At 42.2% G+C, this 20,084-nt stretch overlaps 2 protein-coding genes and 1 long non-coding RNA gene across 4 annotated transcripts; 1 reads left to right on the top strand and 2 right to left on the bottom strand.

Moving 5' to 3' along the window:
• Nucleotides 1-878: 878 nt before the first annotated feature.
• Nucleotides 879-8,006, bottom strand: LOC135616664 (UDP-glycosyltransferase 73D1-like). The gene is made up of 5 exons (XM_065116093.1): nucleotides 7,908-8,006; nucleotides 5,536-5,567; nucleotides 5,240-5,433; nucleotides 5,071-5,143; nucleotides 879-3,890 (listed from the first exon to the last, which is right to left on the bottom strand). Exon 5 carries the CDS (start codon nucleotides 2,444-2,446, stop codon nucleotides 965-967), a length of 1,482 nt encoding a protein of 493 aa, XP_064972165.1. The 5' UTR covers nucleotides 2,447-3,890; nucleotides 5,071-5,143; nucleotides 5,240-5,433; nucleotides 5,536-5,567; nucleotides 7,908-8,006; the 3' UTR covers nucleotides 879-964.
• A 3,346-nt stretch (nucleotides 8,007-11,352) lies between these two features.
• LOC135616665 (uncharacterized) lies at nucleotides 11,353-15,190 on the top strand. The gene is made up of 3 exons (XR_010488434.1): nucleotides 11,353-11,670; nucleotides 12,425-12,878; nucleotides 14,777-15,190. It is a non-coding gene; the product is annotated as an uncharacterized LOC135616665 (long non-coding RNA).
• A 408-nt stretch (nucleotides 15,191-15,598) lies between these two features.
• LOC135581811 (BTB/POZ domain-containing protein At3g19850-like) lies at nucleotides 15,599-18,350 on the bottom strand. 2 transcript variants are annotated; one of them, XM_065116091.1, is made up of 3 exons: nucleotides 18,072-18,350; nucleotides 16,824-17,993; nucleotides 15,599-16,272 (listed from the first exon to the last, which is right to left on the bottom strand). In XM_065116091.1, the coding sequence occupies exons 1-3, from the start codon at nucleotides 18,132-18,134 to the stop codon at nucleotides 15,865-15,867; spliced, it is 1,641 nt and encodes a 546-aa protein (XP_064972163.1). In that variant the 5' UTR covers nucleotides 18,135-18,350; the 3' UTR covers nucleotides 15,599-15,864. The 2 variants fall into 2 exon arrangements, with proteins under 2 accessions (XP_064972163.1, XP_064972164.1); XM_065116092.1 differs by having other exon boundaries at nucleotides 16,824-17,971; nucleotides 18,072-18,348.
• Between the last annotated feature and the right edge of the window lie 1,734 nt (nucleotides 18,351-20,084).

The raw sequence follows: 20,084 nt of genomic DNA, 5'->3' as shown, positions 1-20,084 counted from the left end.
TAATCAGAAGATTCTCAAATTCCAGTGGAGATCTATGCTATTGCTAAAACAAGAGGAGGAGAAGCGGAGAAGATGGAACCATTTCGATAGTCAAAATCGAACAGAGACTGAAGAGAAGACGAAGAGAACCATAGTGACACATGAAGCAGAAGAAAGAAGAGAGAGAGAGAGAGAGAGAGAGAGAGAGAGAGAGAGAGAGGTGGGAAACGTACAGGCGGGGCGTCCTCAAGAGAGAAGCCGCACGTGCGACCTTTGACAGGCACCAGGCGATGCGTGTCCTTCCTGGATCGCGCGCGAGGACGATGTACGGGTCCAGTAGAGCCGGCGGTCCTTGACCTCATCCGTTCATCGACGATCGGACGGCTAACACTCCGTTTCCGGGATGATCTGCGCGCCGGTCCGCTCGTCTCGGTGCGTACACGTGTGCGATCTGGGGTTTCAGGCACCGCACGGGCCGACACCCGTACCTGCGCCACCAGCCCTACGAGTAGGTGAAAGCGGGGCCCGGGGCAGTCCTTTCAAGCGTCTGCACCAATGAGCGAACGCGGCGTGGCGGTGGGCCCGGCTCACCCACGTAGAACATGCAGGAGGCGGTTTTCTCATGGGGCCCGGTTGAACCTTTGTCTGGCCGACTTTGGGTCAACACTGGTACGATGTAGATGGGTGATTGGTGCCAATTTCCCAAAAGCTTACGTGGGGTTTGGTCTCACCGTCGTCCAGTCATAAAATAATGTCGTGATCAAAAGGATTTGATGATAACACCACCACAAGATTAATATTAATGTTTTAGGTAAGACTCTGTTTGACCAACCATTCATGAGAAATGAATGCATGAACTAAACAAGGAATGCAGACAACCATTAATTTGATGCCGGATCTAAGAAGGATTTGGATATTAATCACAGAAGAACTCTCTTCGTCATCATCATCATCTAATCCTTCAAATAAAGCATACATCTCCGGATTAATTCTTCTTCGCTTTCTGTGCTACAGATTCAATCAGCAGCGTCAAGTTATCGTAGGAAGAACCACACTTGGCCACAGCTTTTCTTGCTTCCTCCGCGAGTTCTTTGGCTTTCCTCCTCCTCTCTTCTCCCTCCTCCCCTCCCCCCATCAACCTCTCGATAGCCTCCGCCACTTCGTCCCTCGTGACCGACGCCCCATCCTCCGGCGCCTGCTTCAGCTCCACGGAAGTGTCCACGCCGACCGCGACTCCGATCCCGAGCACGTCCACGATCAGCTTCTGGTTGATGAACTGGTCGGCGAACAGCGGCCAGCTCGCCATCGGCACGCCCGCGCTTGCGCTCTCCAGCGTCGAGTTCCACCCGCTGTGCGTCATGAATCCTCCCACCGCTGGGTGCGACAGGATCATCACCTGCGGCGCCCAGCCACGGATCAAGAGACACCTTGAGTCGACCTCCTTGATCTCAAGCTTCTCTTGCAGCCACTGCTCCACTTCCTCTGACAGCGATTCCGCGCCATTGATGACCCAGATGAAGGGTCGTCTTGAAGCGAGCAGCCCATGGCCGAGTTCCATCAGTTGAGCGGGCGCAAATCTGGCCAGGCTGCCGAAACTGACGTACACCACAGACCGTGGCTTCATCGAATCCAGCCACTGCATGCATCGGCTTGCTTCCACGGACGGCTTCTGGCCCCTCGCGGCCATGTCGGAGCTCCTCCTGCAGAACAGCGACACCGGGCCGATGGGGCGGACCTCCTTTCCGGAGGCCACCGCTAAGCGTGCAGCATATCCCGGCTCCAACTCGTCGAAGCTGTTGACGATGATGCCGTCCATCGCCAGTTCACCCTCTCTGCCCTCCTCGCACATCTCCAAGAACCGAGGCAGCAACTGGAATTGGATTGGGAGCCGCTGCCTCGTGATCTCGAACGGAAACGGCAAGTCCGGGATCGTGAAGGGCTCGGTCGGCGACGACACGCTCTCGTGAGGCTTGTAACAGTAGAGGTTGTGCATGCAAAAGAGCGCAAAGGCGCCGAAGCCATGGAAGATGAAGCATGGAACGCCGAGCTCCCGAGCGACCGCCGGAGTCCAGGAGTAGAACATGCCGGACACGATGCAGCTCGGGGCAACCGTCGGATCACGGAGCAGAACCTCCAGGGGGTGCCGCAGTAGCTTGGAAGCGTAGTAGAGGTTGGGCACCATGTCAAAGGAGGGGAGGCTGTCGAAGCTCTCGCAGCCCTCCGGTAATCCTGCCTCAGCAGAGGGGAAGGGAAGGGTGACGAAGCGGATCGCGAGGCCGGAGTCGGCGATGTGGGAGATGGTTGGACTCAGCCGGGCGGCGTTGGCCGGCGTCATGACGACGGTGACGGCCACACCACGCTCGGCCAGCATGCGGCCGATGTCGATCATGGGTATCGTGTGGCTCGTCCCGAGCCATGGGAGCAGGACGAAGTGGAGCTGTCGGTGACCGGAGCCGCTGTCCTCCATGGCCGCTTGAAGGTGAATTGGTGACTAGGAGTGAGTATTGGTTAAGAAGACGGTCACAGAGCTACTCCTATAAGGACATTAGATGACGAGTGCCATTACGCCATCTTCTACTTATTGACAAAGAGAATTCAATTACAGGTATGGAGTCGATGGAGATGCGATAAGAAGACAAGCGAGCCAGAAAAAGAAGACGACATGGATGCCAAAAGAAGATTTAGAGAAATCATGGTAATGGTAATGGTAATGGAATGCGTGCAGAGAAAGCGACGCTCCATGACTTTAATATGTGGCGGATAGCATGAAGATCAATCCCAAATAAAAGTCATCCAATATTCCATGACTAACAGCAAGTAGTGGAACAACAAAGAGAGATAAGATCTGTGTGTTCCTCCAACGCTGGCCAAACAAGTCAACATTTTGATGAAAGAACAACAAACCATAGAGTGATCATCAGGGAAAACACACAAGTAGTGAACTAAGATCTCTGTGTTCCTCCAAAGCTTTTCAAACAAGTCAACATTTTTAATGCAAGAACAACAAACCAGGGAGTCATCATGGGGAGAACACACAACTAGTGCAACAAATAACAACAACGCTTTAAAGTATTTAAGAACTCTGAACTGAGTTTTAAGCTGAGTGAAACATACCTAGACAAGTTTACATTTTTGCTCAAGAACAACAAACTCTTGAAGTATCAGATCTGTTTTTGGTCTTCTCAGAATTCCTCCGAAGAACATACGGTGGTAGGGTTCTGCAACTGACTGTCGCTGTAATGGTGCATGTCCTCTTTAACAATCACAAAGGAAGGCACAGGCCATGGAAGCATTCATGAAGGGAAACAGCCTTCTTTCCCATGCTTGATACAAGCCTGAAAGGCAATATAATCCTAACCTTTGTGCCACAGTTGGTGTGTTATTTTAGTTCCACATAAAAGCACAATAGATGCACGATGCAGTTATTATTCAAAATAAATGACACATTCAGATACATAAGAGAAACAATCGTAAATTGTTTATATATGCGAAGTTCAATGACCTATAATTTGCTATGTGAAGGTAGAGTGCAAAGAAAATCTAGTATATAAAATATTCATGTACACAAAGTCGACGAGAAATTTACACTCACAAAATCAAGTACCCGCTGGTAATGTAGTCGGTGGACATGTAAAAAAGAAATGTACATAAAGAGAATTTTTTTCCTCGTGTGTTTAAAAAGAAAGTCCTTGTCTCTGACAAATATCTGCGGGCTGGTAAACCCACCTAGCAGCATCTGAAACTGTTGAATTCAAGAATCTGACATTGGAGGCTCACACTTGTTCTCCTGTTTTTCGTTTCGTGGAGTGAGGGAAAATAACATACCAAGGCGATCAGATGATAGTCGAGATTCTGATCAGAATAATCGGTAACTTCCTGATGTTTGTATTGCCTAACACTTGTTTTGTACCCTGAGCATAACATCATGAATAATAATAATGTCATGACCAAGTAGTGTCATGAATAATATTGATAATTTTGTGCTCATTTCATGTTGTGATTGTTAACAGTTGCAACTTATGGCTATCATGCAGCTAAAAAGGCTAAAAAGATGCGTATGATATGTCAAATGCTGCACAAACTTCGTCTACAGCTATTAAATCTCCTCATCATAACTGACAGCGCATGCATGTTTATAGTGACAATGGGCTAGAAAGATGGATATGATATGCAGTATGATGACGTAATTTGTTATGTTGCATGAATTTCATCCATAGCTGTTGATTCTCCTCATTACTGACTATGCATGCATGAAGCTTAGAATGGGACCATAATCCTCAGCAACACATCCAGTACCTATTGGTATTCACTTGTTTATTTATGGTTTAAGTGATGCCAGGCAGTATAGGTCGGAAAACTACCCGTTATACTAGTACTCTATTGGTCCGACTAAAATTGTCAAAATTAATAGCAGACCAAGACTATAAACACTGGTTTTCTATTTACAGATAAATATTGATAAACGGGAAATCAAAACATTGCGGCTCCTGCCAATGCATGGCTGGGGAGGTCAGGGGAGCTCAAATATAAGCAGACTCACCCCTACAAGCAGAAAGGTAACTGTATAGACATTAAACTGGCATGTTATAGCTCTATGATCATTCCACTGATACAACTTCTAGACACATGCTGTTTGGTTGCATATTAAAAAATCAAACCGCTCCTAATTTCTTCATGGGTAAGATAGTGAATAAACGAAATACTCTATAGAATCTAGCATCTGTAGGTCTCTTAACTACACGGTATAACAAGCATATTCTGACAGAATGAGTTGCAAAAACCCATTAGTCCTAATATTTCGCATTATTAGTCATGTTGTGTTCCAGTTGGATACAGTTCAAAAATATCAAGTTCAAGCTAAAACTTAAAGAAAAAACAAACAAGCACAAGCAAAATTCCAGAATGTATAATAAGTAGATTTCAGTATCACATAGGTAATTATGGTTATGCTAAATGGATCTAGCAACCCATGCCGATTAACTACCATTTAGTTATATTCTCAAAAGATAGATAGAAACTATGCAACTATTTGAGTTGGAAACTATTGAAGATAAAAATGGGTGAAAAAACTGCATATGACAAATTACATACCTCTATAGAAGCTTGGAGCTCGATATATCTTGTGACTTTCCAGCATTTCCAGAACCCAAAAGTACTCTGTAAACTGAGTATGGGCAACCAAAGAAACGTAAAAGATTCTGCCAGCCTTTTTCTCCATGTGCAACATTATGTGAAGCTATTTGGTTGATATATGTGTTACCTTCATAAATCCAATAGAGTTGCTGCCACAATAACACAACTATACCAATTTCCACACTCAGACTTGCAAATGACAGATATATAAGAATTAGACCTCTTGCAGACAAAAGAAGTGCTGAGCTAGCCAAGGTAGCAACTATCTCCTTCACTATACTTGCAGCACTCCCAATACCAAAGCCAGATAATGCTAGATTTCTAATTTCCAAGGGCGGCCATACACGAAAACCAGCATACAGTGTCATCAGGAAAACATAGGCGCAACTAATGACTACAGATATAAGGAATGCAATGAAATACCGGTGATTTGCTGCTCCAACACAGTTTCCTATCTGCACAAAGAAGTAAATTACTAATAAATAATCATACACCCTTAACAGATATCCAATCTCAGAGTTACTAGCTTGTGAATGCTAGTTTGCTATATAAAATACAACCTCATAATTGTGTATTCTTAAAAGCATCTCACAACTTAGAACACTAGTAAATTAAACAAATTACACTGCATAATCAGTAATAAAGTGCTTCAGAATTAAACCATCAAAGATGTCAGCGTGTGATCCTTCTCCAATAATAATTCCATATGAATTTGAAGTAATATCAAGAACACATGAAAGGGTAGAATGATTACTTTTTGAACTTTCGACAACAAAAAGATGTTAGAATTTAAGCATCCTAGATGAGTTCAATTTTTTATGCAATAAAGTGCGGTATCTCTTACAATTTACTAGGACCAGAACATATACTCGAGTTATATGACAAATTATGGTATCACTCTCTTGCATGAATAAATAAGAGACCAGCACCCCTCCCAACAGCAAAGAAGGTCAGAGGCTGATGCCATGGGCCTTCCTGATATTTAGAATACACTGCCCACGTAAAAATATATACCTGAGGTGAACATCAAGAAACAACGCAGACCAAGTACCGCTCAATCAAGCATGTTCCAGTACATGGCTGTTGATTATTTTAAAGTGTCCTGCCATATTTTACTATTTCGGTGCATCCCACCACACATTACACGGCATGTAAAACATCAGAGAAGCACCAGAGTCAGCATTGTGTTTCTCAATATCTGCTTCTTTATTCTAAACGATACACCTCGTTGGTTTCTTTTCCATGATTTCTTTATAATTAAAAAACTAAAGCGAGGTGGCTTCATCATGTCCTCTCTTTATCGTCATAGTTTGACACTTTTGTCCAGGGCCTCAAAGAGCAATCGTAGCCTGGCAAGAAACCCAATCACTATAGTTAATGTAAATCAACTTGATCTCTTGCCCTTGCAAGCTCAATCTATCTTGTCATTGCAATTGCCAACAAAAATGTCAACATCACAATCCCACAAGACAGATGACTAATGATCAAAAAAATACAGCTGAAGAGGGTATCAACAATATGGAGACTGTTAAAACTGCTACTTCTTCATCGGTTCTAAGAAGTACATTGAAGCACCTTTTGATCTCATAAAATAAGCACACTTAAGTTAGATCTCCTTTTCTTTTCAGTAGAACACAAGACTACATCCAATCGATGAATTAATACACCAAAATTTAATCCTTACCATCTTACCCCAATACGTTAGCAGTTTTCACTATAGTAATCTGATGTTTGAGAGAATATTAGGGTCAAATCATGAAGTACAAAACCAAACATGTGTCCAAATAGTGGTGTCCAAACACAACAGAGAGGTCACACTACTCTTATAATAACTACTTTGAAGCATGTCACTGTATTCCATGCATGATATATCTGCAACTTATCTAAATAAGCTACCAGATCTCTACCCAGAAATCAACATTGGGGAAACAAATTCTTCATAATTTTCCACCATAGGATACAATCTTTGATGTACCCAAGAATATAACCATAATTTCAACTTTAAGGTAAACAGCTACTGCACTTTATAGTTCAATGAGCAGAAATCTATATACATTTCTTCAAATTAAGCAAATAACTAGATTTTATTTTTCTTTAGCTGACATCTTCACAACATTTTCCTGAGCTGGAGAATATATTTGATGATTATCTCCTAACTAAGATGCATTACTTTCTTAAATAGCCTTTTTGAAAAATTTCAGAATGCCCTTACAAGACACATCTCAGGATATTTGCCCAACCTGTACCACTCCAAAAAGAGAATTTTGCAGTATCTCACAAATTTTGACTTGGCCTACTTTTGGGGACCCTTTAAGCACTAACTAACAAGATGTTGCTTAGCTATGGAGACCCATTTCCAGCTTTTTTCAAAATACTGCCAGCATGAACCTATGCTTGAAACACTTAACCAAACTAAACATATCTTAAAAGATTGTGTCTGACTAAGATCGGCCATAAAAGCAGCCAACTTAGCAGGTAAGACAGAAGTTTTGATCAACAGGCTAAAATACAAATCATGGCACTATCCCGCCATAATGAAAAGCATGTAATATAGAAGTTAATGAGATATGAACAAGTTCGTTGAAGATGGTATATAAATTCCATCTACACGTGGTATAACTACACTTGATTCCACTAGTTCATCAGAATTCAATGATTAAGAAAAGATGAAAGAATAGCAAGTCATATCAGTTTGGTACCTACAAATGGGCAGTGATGGACCCATATCCATAAAACTTTATTTCAAAGGAAAAATAAAATGAAAGAAGAGTAAGTTACATTCATTTGGCACTTACAAATGGACAATGATGATCCATATCCAAAACACACATTCTACAGGAACGGCAGTGGTGTGCCCTTGGCGGCTTTGGCTTAGAACAATAAGCACAATATGTGTAGTTTTCCAGGCCATCTTTCTCCACAATTGGGTAGCTTCCCCATGGTATGTTTGCTGGTGCCCCAGCAGAACGAAAGGCTGCTAAGCAGAAACTGGAGACGGTAATAATAGACAATACAGATGTTAACAGGCAATGAAAGATTCCACAGAACTTGCTGATTGAGAAAACAGCTGGGTAGACTGCCCAAACACCAGTACCTGTTATCGGTAGAGATAACAGGAAAATCGTTAAACGCTCTCAAATGTAACTTTATCTTGGCACTCAAGAAATGCAGAAAGTAATTATATGTTCCCGATCAGAACAATGAAGGTACAAAAGATAGGTTTGCAGCTTACATATCACAAATAGCATGAAGAAAATTAGAATAGTAACAAAAAGGCGGTCTCGTACACATCTCCACCAAGAAAACCACGTGCTATCGGGTTTCCTCAAAGTTTTGCATTGATCTGTTATTGCTCCACACCATCCACATTTGAATATTGGTGAATAAGATTCAAGAACAAGGTGTAATCCACATCCCCAGCATGTGGTCTTGTGATCCTCCAACATTAATGAAACAGAGTTCTCTTCCTACATATGGTCATGGATTAAGAATCAGATTTTGAGATACCAAATACATCAGCTCTTGAAAAAACTATTTCATAAAAAAAGGAAAAGAGATATATCAGGAAAACATTGTCTTGGATGACAACCTATACTGTTAACCTTTGGAAAATCAATTTTCTACATCATATGTACCTCAACTTGTAACTGTCTACTAATTTGGCATAGAAGGAAATCACAATAAGGAGATTGTTAATCTGCTATCTCTGCACTTGCTGGGCACTATAATTAATAGGTGGAACAAACAACGAAAATGAAGAATCAACAGCTGTATGGAAAGTCTATGAAACCATCCAAGTTTAGCAGTTTTACCACCAAGAGTATCCTAAAAATTCCTATGAGAATATCATTAAGCAAAAAATGTTAAGATTTAAGAATGGTTTCGAAAGGATGAACATAAAAATATAAATAAAAGTTGTCGCTTGAACTATTCCAGAAATTTAACAAGTAACAGAGTTTGGTATCTGTCATCAATGGATCAACCAACATTTTTCCACTGATATGGGATATGTTGTGGAGCACAACCTCAAAAAAAATAAAGGGACACACCACGGACAATTTGTCAAATTTTACGTCATTTAATAGTCTTTGTCAACCGTTTAGAGCTGACACAATATCACCCAAGTCAAAATTTGGGGAAAAAGGGACTTGTATGAAACTAAAGGCCAATGATGTGAAGAAAAATTTACCATGTTGTAGGACTTAAGCTCACACAACCATGGACCAACAACATGAACTTTCCCTGGATTTGTGCAACATCTAGAAAAAACAAGAACTGACAAGTTCACCTATGGGACGCAATAATCATCACAGGGACACAAATAAGGTAACAAAGTAACAAGCAAATGAAACAGTACCTGAAGACAATCAACTATGGTAAAATCAGCTGCATTATTAACTCGGTTAGGAGGATGAGACTGGCTACATCTGACCCTACCCATGCTCCATAATTGTGGCCTCGTGCATCGGCATGTCTTTTTTACTTCATGAAACCATTTACAGAAATACTGTCTATCTTAAGGAAATTCAACTAGACATCTGCACTGCATTCATTTATAGAAACCCTCATATGTTTTACCCAACTTATGTGTTTGTTAGTTATAGATTTCAGCTTTAAAAGACATGATCTCAAATAGTACACTGAATTTTCTAATGCATAAACACCAGGGTCACATAGCTCAAATAATGCCAGATAACTAAATTGTCATAGATGAGTGGATCCTAGAAATAGTTGTAGGCTCAGATAGAGTTTCAAAGCTTTGCTAGTTGAGCGCAATGACTTGAACAGATCCATGCAGCCAATCCCAAATGCTTCGAACCTTAGGGCTTATTGTGGTCTATATAAGTATGGTGAAATTACTTCATTTTTGGGGATTGCAATCAGCATTTCTCACCCGAATCTGTTTCTGCATGCTCAATGCTAAGAACAATGTGAATGTTTTGGCCATGATGTTCAAGTTTCCAAGATGATACTTCTGGAAACCTGAAAAGTTCAAAGCTCAAACAAGCACAGACAGTCAACCTTTACTTGCAATAGCCTGGAAATATACATCAGGTAATAGAACTGCAAACCTAATCCAATCTCCAAAACCTGCAACAATTCATTGCCATTGCACCTAAATAGTGAGTGCCTTACAGAAGTAACCCAAACATTAATAAAAATATATATGTACCCTTACAAAGCATCACAATGAACAGAAGACCTCAACGGAAAACAACTGCAAATGACGAAAATGAATGTTTTTGTAACTAGAAAAAGAAAATTAACAACAAGGGATAGACAATAAAGTCAAGTCGACGACACTTGACTGGGTCCTCAAATAAAAGTACAAGAAACATCATCCAGTTCTCTCGGCACAAATACCAGTACCAAACAAGAGTCCTAAGGCTGCCTTTAATACAAGAATCACTTCCTAGTTAACCGAGTAGTCGAATTATGGATCGATTTCCCTACATATTAATGACTTTATTGTTCCGTTCCCACCCCATAAGACATTCAAGCAACATCATTTCACACCAAAAGCGTCGCAACACATCGAAAAAGGATAAAAGATGAGACAATATTAGGGTAAACCAAGAAAAAAAGTCATCTTTCCTAAATCAAATAGCAACCGGAAGTTCAATTCCTAAGATTCCGAGTTCCAATCGCCACCCACAAATACAGCCTCAAGCAAGACACCAAGACACAAGCTTCTCGCGTCGCGATTCCCGGCATCGGTGGGGCCGCCGCGACAACAACTGAACCCCCCAAGAACAAGAAGACGACGACGACGACCAAAATCCAGACAGACACCAAGGAACGAGGGATCGGTCAAATTACAAGACCAAGTGACGAGGGATTAGGGAAAAGAAGGAAAGAGCGGAAGAAGGGCGGAGACGGAATCGATTACCCTCACGGCCGCTTCATCCATGTACTCAATTTTCGGGGATGGAGACCGGCAGAGAGATCTGGGGCGCAGAACGCGGCCGATGGAGCCTCGCTTAGAAGCGAAGGCAAGAAAAGACGAAGAAATATATACGAAGAAGAGGAGGGGGTCACAGGAATTGGCTTTCCATTCGCCGGTTGTCTACGAGGAGATTAAAATAAGGATGACAAGCGTTATCTTGCACGCGCTTTCCTTACGCGAGGCTGTTAGGCGCTGCTGAAGTGGTGGGACCACGCGAGAAGGCATTCAAGCAGATCGAGTCATTGCGCGTGAACGGAACGCACGCGTACAACGTACGCGTGGCCACAGAATCGATAGGGTTAGTTGCAGATAAGCCCCTGAGATTTTGTCTATTTTACGTATGCATGCTTCAGAATTTACATATAAGTCCCGGCCCAACCCATCTATATATAGTTTTTGCTTTGCTTCGTTTGTATAATAGCTCACCTTTGGGAGTCCATCGCAACTAAAGCACAATTCCAAGGTTCACCCAAAATGAGTGAGTTTGAGAAGGAATCTTACAAGGCTAAGTTGGACTACCAACAAAATCCCACCTTTATTGCACACATCTCTCAGCTACTGACTTGGACTTCTGCTTGTGTGAAGGAAATTTTCGTGGAAATGTCGGTCCGGTAAGACTCTTCTGAATCATATTTTCTAGTTCCTCCAGGCTGCAAAATCCCTTTTTTTTTTTTTGGATAAGGAATAGGTTTAAGAGACTCTGGGTTTCCGGGCATTCTTGATTGCACTGGTTGGTGGATGAGTTTGCATTTTATTTTTGTGCAAATTCAAGCTGTAGGTCACACATCTGTAGTAAATCTGGGAAATTTACCTATCGGAGTAGGAGTAAAGCTCAACTGCTGAGCTGAACTTTCTTTGTGGTTTAATATTAGGCTAACCGGAGAAGAAGATGTTTCAGATTCTTACATTTTCTTGGAAGAAGAATTTGTTAGGGTTGTGTGAATTTGGATTTTGAAGCTTATAATTGTATTGGACCCTTTCCTAACAGTTTAAAGTTTCTGGGATTACTGGTTACTGAATCAAAACCTTTGTCATGATGTCTGAACTGGTTATGAGTTTGAATCCAAAATCCATCTCTTTTCATTTTCCTCGGTTTCCAGTCACTGTTTGTGCAATGCCTTTCCCCTTATTAAATTCAGTCTTATGTATCAAACCTAATCCGGCTTGCATGTGAAAGGCCATGTTAATGCTTATACAAATTTACATGAAGGTATTTAACTGTTGCTCTAGATTTTGTTCTATTGTCATTCAGACTTCTGTGTAGGTGCCAGTGTATTTATATTTAAATTTATCCTGTCATGCATTTTTATTTATCCAGTGTATTTATATTTTTCCAATAATGGGGCTGCCAAATTGCTGATGCAGATTCTTAACAGGTGCCCATCATAAGCATTAAACGAGGCATACTACATCATACTGCCAGCAGATTCAGCGTCCATCGCATGCTCAATGTCACAATGATCAGCACTCACAGTTGCTTCAGATATGCTATATGATCCATCAAGATGAAGTCCACCTTCTTTACCAGTTGTTGCCCAGTACTTACATGCAGCTTTATCAGATTACCTATAGGGCTTAATATCAGATATTGACCCTGCCACAGCAAAACTTGCTATCACAGTCACAGGCCCTTTGCTCTCGGCATTTTGGGTTCTTATTCATTCTAAGGATTGTCATGTCTTGGTACCCCAAGCTCCTGGTGAAGCAATTTCCTTATGTTGTCGCTTATGCTCCTACAGAACCATTTCTCAGCATAACAAGGAAGGTGATGCCTCCTCTTGCTGGAGTGGATGTCACACCTGTTGTTTGGTTTGGACTGGTTAGTTTCTTGAGCGAAATATTTGTAGGACCTCAAAGGTTATTAGTGCTTCTGTCTTGACAGGTCTAGCTTGTTGATTTGTGTACAGTTCTATTTTCTCAACATTTCTTTTCCTCCTTGATAACCAGTTGCCTAATTGTGGTATCACATGAACTGATTAATCAAACCTTTTATCATGCTGTTGCATCTTTGAAAAGTCTGTTTTAATTGATCTCCAATTGCTGAATTCTATGTCCCTGCAAGTGTTTACCAAATGTTTGGAGAACAACAGAACACTTGGTAGTCAAGCAGGCTCTCTAATCAAGAACTTGTATGTATCTGATGCGGTAATCCTGTGACTGATTAACCAAACCTTTTATCATGCTGTTGCATCAGAGAAAAGTCTGTTTTAATTGATCTCCAATTGCTGAATTCTATGTCCCTGCAAGTGTTTACCAAATGTTTGGAGAACAACAGAACACTTGGTAGTCAAGCAGGCTCTCTAATCAAGAACTTGTATGTATCTGATGCGGTAATCCTGTGACTCGTGTACAGCTACAACTGACATAAATCTTCAGCACTTGTTGTGGAAGCTCCATAAGAATTTAGGAAATTTTACTTGTAGTCAGCTCAGCTCAGTAGCATGACTTTGTTCTTGTTGCTGGAGATTATTCAGGTCAAGCAGATTGCTCAGGAAAATATAAAACTCCTTCATTAGCAAGTACTTACCCTGTCACTTGCTTTCCAGATCATGAGGATTCTAAACAGTTAATTGCCCTTCATTTGCCTGCCATACATTCCTCATTAATGTCATTTTGGTGCTCTTGTTGCTACAAGAAATACTCTGCTAGCCATTGTGGCCATGAAGAAAAGAAGAACCTTGATGTACTTCCAAAGGATTCATCGTTACAAAACTCCAATTAGCCTACATGTTGATATAGTGATTACAAGATTATTATGGCCTCTTAATGTTTATCCGAAATTGCATCAGTGAAGAATTGTTTGTCTTCATGGTTCATATTACCATCCCATCTGCCTTTTGAGTTTTGACATCTATGATATCTACATTATCTTCAAAGTAAATGATTGTAGTTGTTTTGCTTCTCTTTTCTTTTCAACCTAGCAAAACCTCAAATTTGCATTTCAATTGGTTACCTATTACAATAATGTGATACTGAATTAAGTAGAATCTTCTTTTAAGCAGAGTGTTACACTGTAGGCCATGATTGTGGTTCAAAATGTAGGTAAATCCTGAGAAAGCAGATAATTTGAGATACTTCAACCTCCATGGCTCATGAATCATAGTGCTTTGAACCAGATCTGCTCTGTAGCAACTGTTGGATTTATCCACACCAGAATGGTGCTAAGTTCTAGGCTTCTGCAGATGCATATGGTTGCATACAGAACTATCTTGGACAGTAACGTGGCCTTTAAACATCATTTAGGCTCTAAAATTTGACTTCAGCCTCCAGTAGACAATTTGTCCACTACTGTAACACTTAAGTTTGTACTGACTGGATATATTAGTATCAATAACTAATTTATGGATATTTTTATTTAGGCAGTCACATCTATTTTCTTATTCCCAGAATTTACAGTCATCCATGGCCAAAAAGTTGTCAGGTAATAGCCATAATGGTAACCTAGTTGCAGTGTGCAGACAAAAGATGGCTTTAGACATCAGACATCTTGATGCTGTTGTTAGGTGATTTATTATTTGATCTTTGTATCAGTTAGCATTCTTCTTTTGGAGCTAATAGGAAACTATCATGGTTGTGCTACCTACAATCTTGAACAGACTAGTTATTAGTAATTTGGATTTAAACATATCAGGTCACGCTGATCGAATCAGTTTGGTTTGAAATGCTGGCCTGATAGACCTGTACAGTCAGGTTCTAACAATTGGTTTTTTGTTGCAGTCAAAGAAACAAGATGATGCTGAGGCCATGGCAGCACAAGGTTTTGTGCCAAATATCAGAAAGATCGGATTTATTTTCTGATTAGAGAATAAGCTTGTTGCTTGGTGGATGCAACTACTTTCAAATGCTGCTTCTTTTGGTGCAAACCAGTGGTCCCATGGAAACATACATACTGTATACCAAATGTCATTTTTCTCTCTGCTGCATCTGTTACCTCTTTGCTTCTTGGTCATGTGATGCTGTCAAAAATGTGCTGTCCTGAGATGTTTGTAATACTGAATCAACTTTTGTTTCAGCAAAGAATGTCTCCTGATAATGATGTCTCAAGGAAACTGCACATGCATCTGAAATTGAAACAAACTGTGACTGCAGTTCATTCTGATGGTGTTAAGCAGCTCATCATCAACATCTTCTTGTCCTTGATTTTTCATATTGTAAAATATGAGTTGTCAAAGATTATTTCTGGTTATATTTGAGATGAACAGTGTTGAGCATCTCATCAGTCTCTTGCCTTGGTTGCAAGTAGAACAAAAACAAGGGGAGACTCTAGTCAAAGATTAATGATTGAATCAGATGCTGAGAACAGTTTTGAGTTTTCAGAATGGATGAAATGAACTGTTTTAGCTGAATCCATTTACAATTAACACATGGCAAAGCTCTGAATTGAAAGCTATCATTATAGATTTTTGTGGTTTTTGCTATATATAATTCTACACACATAGAATTATATAGAAGCTTTATAATGCCATTTATTCTACAATTGCATGCTTAATATTTTGCTATGAGCTGAATCATGAGGAACTTACAAGAAAGAAAAGGGGATTTAAATAAATTCTCATCAGTTCTATATAGTGAAAGCTTTACAAACTCCTCCATTGGTGTTCAGCTGATCTCACAAACAAATGTTACAATGTAAATCTTAGCTGAAACCAAATCAAATAACAATCAATTATAAGACAAACAAAATGAAGCTCACAATAGACATACACAACTCTTACAAACTGCTCTTATACAGAAGGGAAAAGAGAAGAACTTGTTGCTCTACATTGATACCTTCATAGGAAGAAGGTGGTTATGAGCGCAGCAAGTCAGCAGAGCCTTGGCATTCCTCTGCTGCCATGGCTCGTGGACTTGCCCTTCGCCATCTTCGCCATTTGACCCTTCATGTTCTTGCACACCTTCTCCAGTTCCTTCACCCTGCACTGCATTCTTTGCAGGTTGAGCCTGAGCTGCTGCTCCTCGTCCAACAACTCCAGAGAGACCCCCTCAGCGGCCGTCGCGGTGGTGCGAGCGACTCTCCTTGGCGTCTGCGACGCCTCCGCCATGAAGCTTCGGATCTGCATCTCGGATTGCTGCGAGGCCAGCGCTTGCACTGCGACTCCCGGCGGAATCCTCCTGTTCTTGGCGAGGTCTTTGCAGGCCTCGAGAGTGAGCTTCTCGTAGTTGAGGCATCGACACAGCCTCGTTCTCTCCTCGGTGGATAGTGTTGGGTGTGACTGGCATTCATATAGCAACGGTGGCTTAGCCATAACCACATCGAATTCGACAGGAAGAAGGCGATGATAGATCATGAACGGGTAGTCGTTGCATGAGTCGTGTTTGAAGCAGAACTCATCATTGAATGGAAACAAATGGTAAGCGAACATGATTCGTACTATGGTACGACGAAAGATTCTCGAGATGAAAAGGAACGGTTTTTACGAGGGTTAGAGAGAGAAAGGAGAGGATGAGGATCTAAAGACACGATCTTGGAGTGTGGAATTCGAATGACATCCCGCTTGTGCCGCTTCATGCGCCACCCAACAGTGATTGCTACAGAGACGCATCACAGAGGAGGCAGACACGTTTGGCATGTCAATTCAGGCAAAAAGAGGAGGAAGCCGATGGCTGGGAAGTCGAGAACCCCTTTTGCATCAGCTTGTCAAAAGCACTAATCTTCTACCTCACACCAATCATGCACACATGATTGTTTCACATGTTTACATGCACATGAGAAGTTATGCAAGCAATCAAGAGAAAGAGAAGAACGGTAGCTTCGAGGTCTTACCTCAAGATAGATCTCTAAGGCTCTGTAGATCCCGTCAAAGCAGTCTCTGGCTGAATCTGGTAGGCTCTCGGCTACCTCCAAGAACTTTGATATCTGCAAGCTCTGGTCAGGGGAGATCTCTCCTAGGTACTTGTCGATCAATCTCCCAACCTTCTTCATCCTCTGCATGGCGACACCATCCTCCTCGGTGCTTATAAACGTTCTGACCAACCTCAGCACCAGATTCACATCGTAGGCAGCACCATCATGGCCTGACACCAGGAGATCATCCAGTGTGGCCTGGTCAAGCATCAGCCCGATTGGCCTCTCCAGCTTATGCCTGCATTCCTTGCTGATACCCAGGTCTGAGACCACCCTTAGCACCCAGAAGAGCCCCCGGCAAGAAAAGGCCGTTCTTTGCATCAGTACCACTCCGTGAACTGCGGTGTCTGAAAGGCCGCCGTACTCTTCCTTACAGTAACCGAGATTGCCGCTTCCCCCACTTGAGCACGGCTTTCGAACGGCTGTCTTGAGGTAATGCAGAAGAAACCTGGTGAGGACGAGGTTCCTGTTATCAGTACCGTAAGCTCCAAGAGTCTTCATGATCTTTTCTATGGTGTTCGGAGCGAAGACGGTGAGGTCATCGAACCACCAATCGGAATTGGAGCAAGGCTTCATGGGCTCAGGTGTCTTGGTAAATGAGGAGCACCTGAAACCATAGGTGTCAGGCGAGGAGGAAGAAGACGAAGAGGAAGGAAATGGTGTTGCGGATAGGATCGGCTGTTCTGAATTGGCTGACATCTTTGCTACGAGAGAGGAGACGAGCTTTTGCAGCAGGCCGCAGGAGTCTGCAGCTGAGAAGAAGACCTCGCAACTCTTCAAGGCCGTCAGGATGTCATTCCATGTCCAGTGCAACAGCCCATCCAAGAAGCCCTCTGTCTGCCTCAAGAGGTTGCAGGTAGACACCTTTTCCGTCATTTCGAGAAGAATGGCGGAGCAGTGGAGGAGGCAGATGTTGGATGGGCTAATGACAATGCTACCATTGTTGTAGCAGAACCTCGCCACCAGCTCAAAGCCATATGGGCCTCCTGGGAACTCCATCATCTTGAGTCCTGAGCCCTTTGCGTGGCTTCTCCTCTTCTCCTGCTTCACCATCTTCTTCAATCTACCTGAGAACGAACAGAGGATCCTCTGCAACAAAGTAGAGCTATCAAAGACTCAGATAACCAGAAAAGAGACACTAACATATGTGAATTCGGTAAAGAATACCCGATGGAGGAGGAAGATGTGCTGCCCGTTGATCTGAACCTTGAGATCACAGAGTTCCTGCATTGCTGGTGGCAGCTGAGTGATGCAAAAGAGGAGAACAAAAGGCTGCAAAAGGCTTGCAAGGAAGAAGACTTGATGATGATATCTCACATTACAGCTGTTTGATGGCTATGTCTGTCACATGTGTCTTCATGAAGAGATAGGTAGTTTAGTTAACATGCTTGTGATCCCTAACAAACAAAGCGGGGGATGACTCAGTAAGCTACTTCTTCATGTGAGGGTTCTTCTTACAATGGAAAGCTGTATAGATTTTGTCTGGAGTTGGTGACAGCCTTTGCAAGTATAGCATCCTTGGGGTATAGAAGTTGTGAATACCTTTGTCACTTTCAGTGTTTTTGACTGGCTCTGGTTTTGGAGTTACATTGGATTGCTTCTTTAGGTCATGGAAGAGTTGGATTGCCAATGCTCTCAGCATCCATGGCATTGAGTAAATCCAAAGGCTTATGAAAAGAAGGGACCATTAAACATCTCACACCACTGACAGAGAACCAACAAGCCTTGACTCTTCTCTCCAGAAATGTAGAAGTGATGAGGGTGTCATGACAAGAACAACTCAAAGTCCCAAATCCTTCTGCATCAATCACTCTGGCAACCAAGATGATAAGAAGGATTTTACCAAGGCAGAAGCTCCAGATTGAAGCTTTGTGGTTTATCTTTGTTCCTGTGTTCCAAACTCCTCTGACTACAGAAACTTACAGAAGAACTAGGTGACAAGTTGGTCCAGCAACCAAATTGTCCACTGGTCTATCATTCATAGCCCCATCCAACCAAACTCTTGGTTAATTCTAGCTACACTCCAACCACACATCCATTCAGGTGTTGGTTTTGCTTTGCATGACTCACAAGCTGCTGCTGCTGCTGCTACAAAGTAGATGCTCTTCAAGAGGTTTAGGTTGCTCTCCTTCAGTCCTCAGATCCCAACCAGCCATCAACTGATGTTTTTTGTGCATCAGGTAAAACACTGGAGGAAGCATCAGACCCAACGCTGAAGCTCCTTTGTTATCTGTTGGCTAATTTGAGATGGAGTAGATTGAATACTTCTCAGATCAAGATGATTTGAATGCTCTTTCTCTCTTTGAGGTTTGCAGTCCCCAGTTCACGGGAGAGCAGTCCTACAGGTGAGCAGAGGAATGTTTTCTTACCTCGAGTAGAGTATGAGCCGCCTGGTTCAGTTCAGTTCACGGGCGTCATGAATTCTTCTCAGTCAAATGAGCTTATCAACTTCTCATCCTCAAGTAGAAGAACGCAGATAAAAGAGTCAATTTTGTCATCAACGCTTGTCTAGGAGTCCGCTTGACAGGAAAAGAAACCCATGACTTCATGGACCAATCGAGATAAGATGGCAGAGCTACCCATGAAAAGCTGGAAACAAACGGATAAGGAGGTCGAATCTTGCTCCCTTTTCCTTTTTCTTCTTGAAGGAAAAAGGTAGAAATATGAAACGAAAGGCTGTTCCTTTAATGCTAGTAAGCAGAGTAATCTTACTCACAGATTCCACAGCTGAAAGATGAACAACATTGACACAACATGGGACATCAAAATTGCTACAGTCCTCATAAAGAGTTCAATGACCATCCAAAAAGAAGTGCATCAACCTTGGATGGCTCCTCATACTACCCAATAAGAAATGCCAACACGGAGTCCAACGTACGTGCGTTGATGGCACTACCACTGTCCTTCTCTCCCAGTTTGTCCACATACTCGAAGAGACCTTTGAATGGATTTGAGATCATGGCCTCTGGCTGAACAGTTTTGGATGCATATGATCATTTAGTTTGAAATATTGGGACCAGGGAGCCACAGCTCAGGATGACTGTGACTCCATTGTCGCAGAAGAACTGTAGCTACAATGATTCCGAACCAGGAAGTAGAGTTACTACGTGTATGGCTCTCTGGATGTGCAGATACCTGCATACTCCGAATACTACAGAACCATATGTGTAGACGCGACAT

The sequence above is a fragment of the Musa acuminata genome, chromosome BXJ2-7 (assembly GCF_036884655.1).
Source record: "Musa acuminata AAA Group cultivar baxijiao chromosome BXJ2-7, Cavendish_Baxijiao_AAA, whole genome shotgun sequence".
Classification (NCBI taxonomy): Eukaryota; Viridiplantae; Streptophyta; class Magnoliopsida; order Zingiberales; family Musaceae; genus Musa; species Musa acuminata.
Note: the sequence above shows the minus strand (reverse complement) of the source record. Positions and strands in the feature narration are given on the sequence as shown.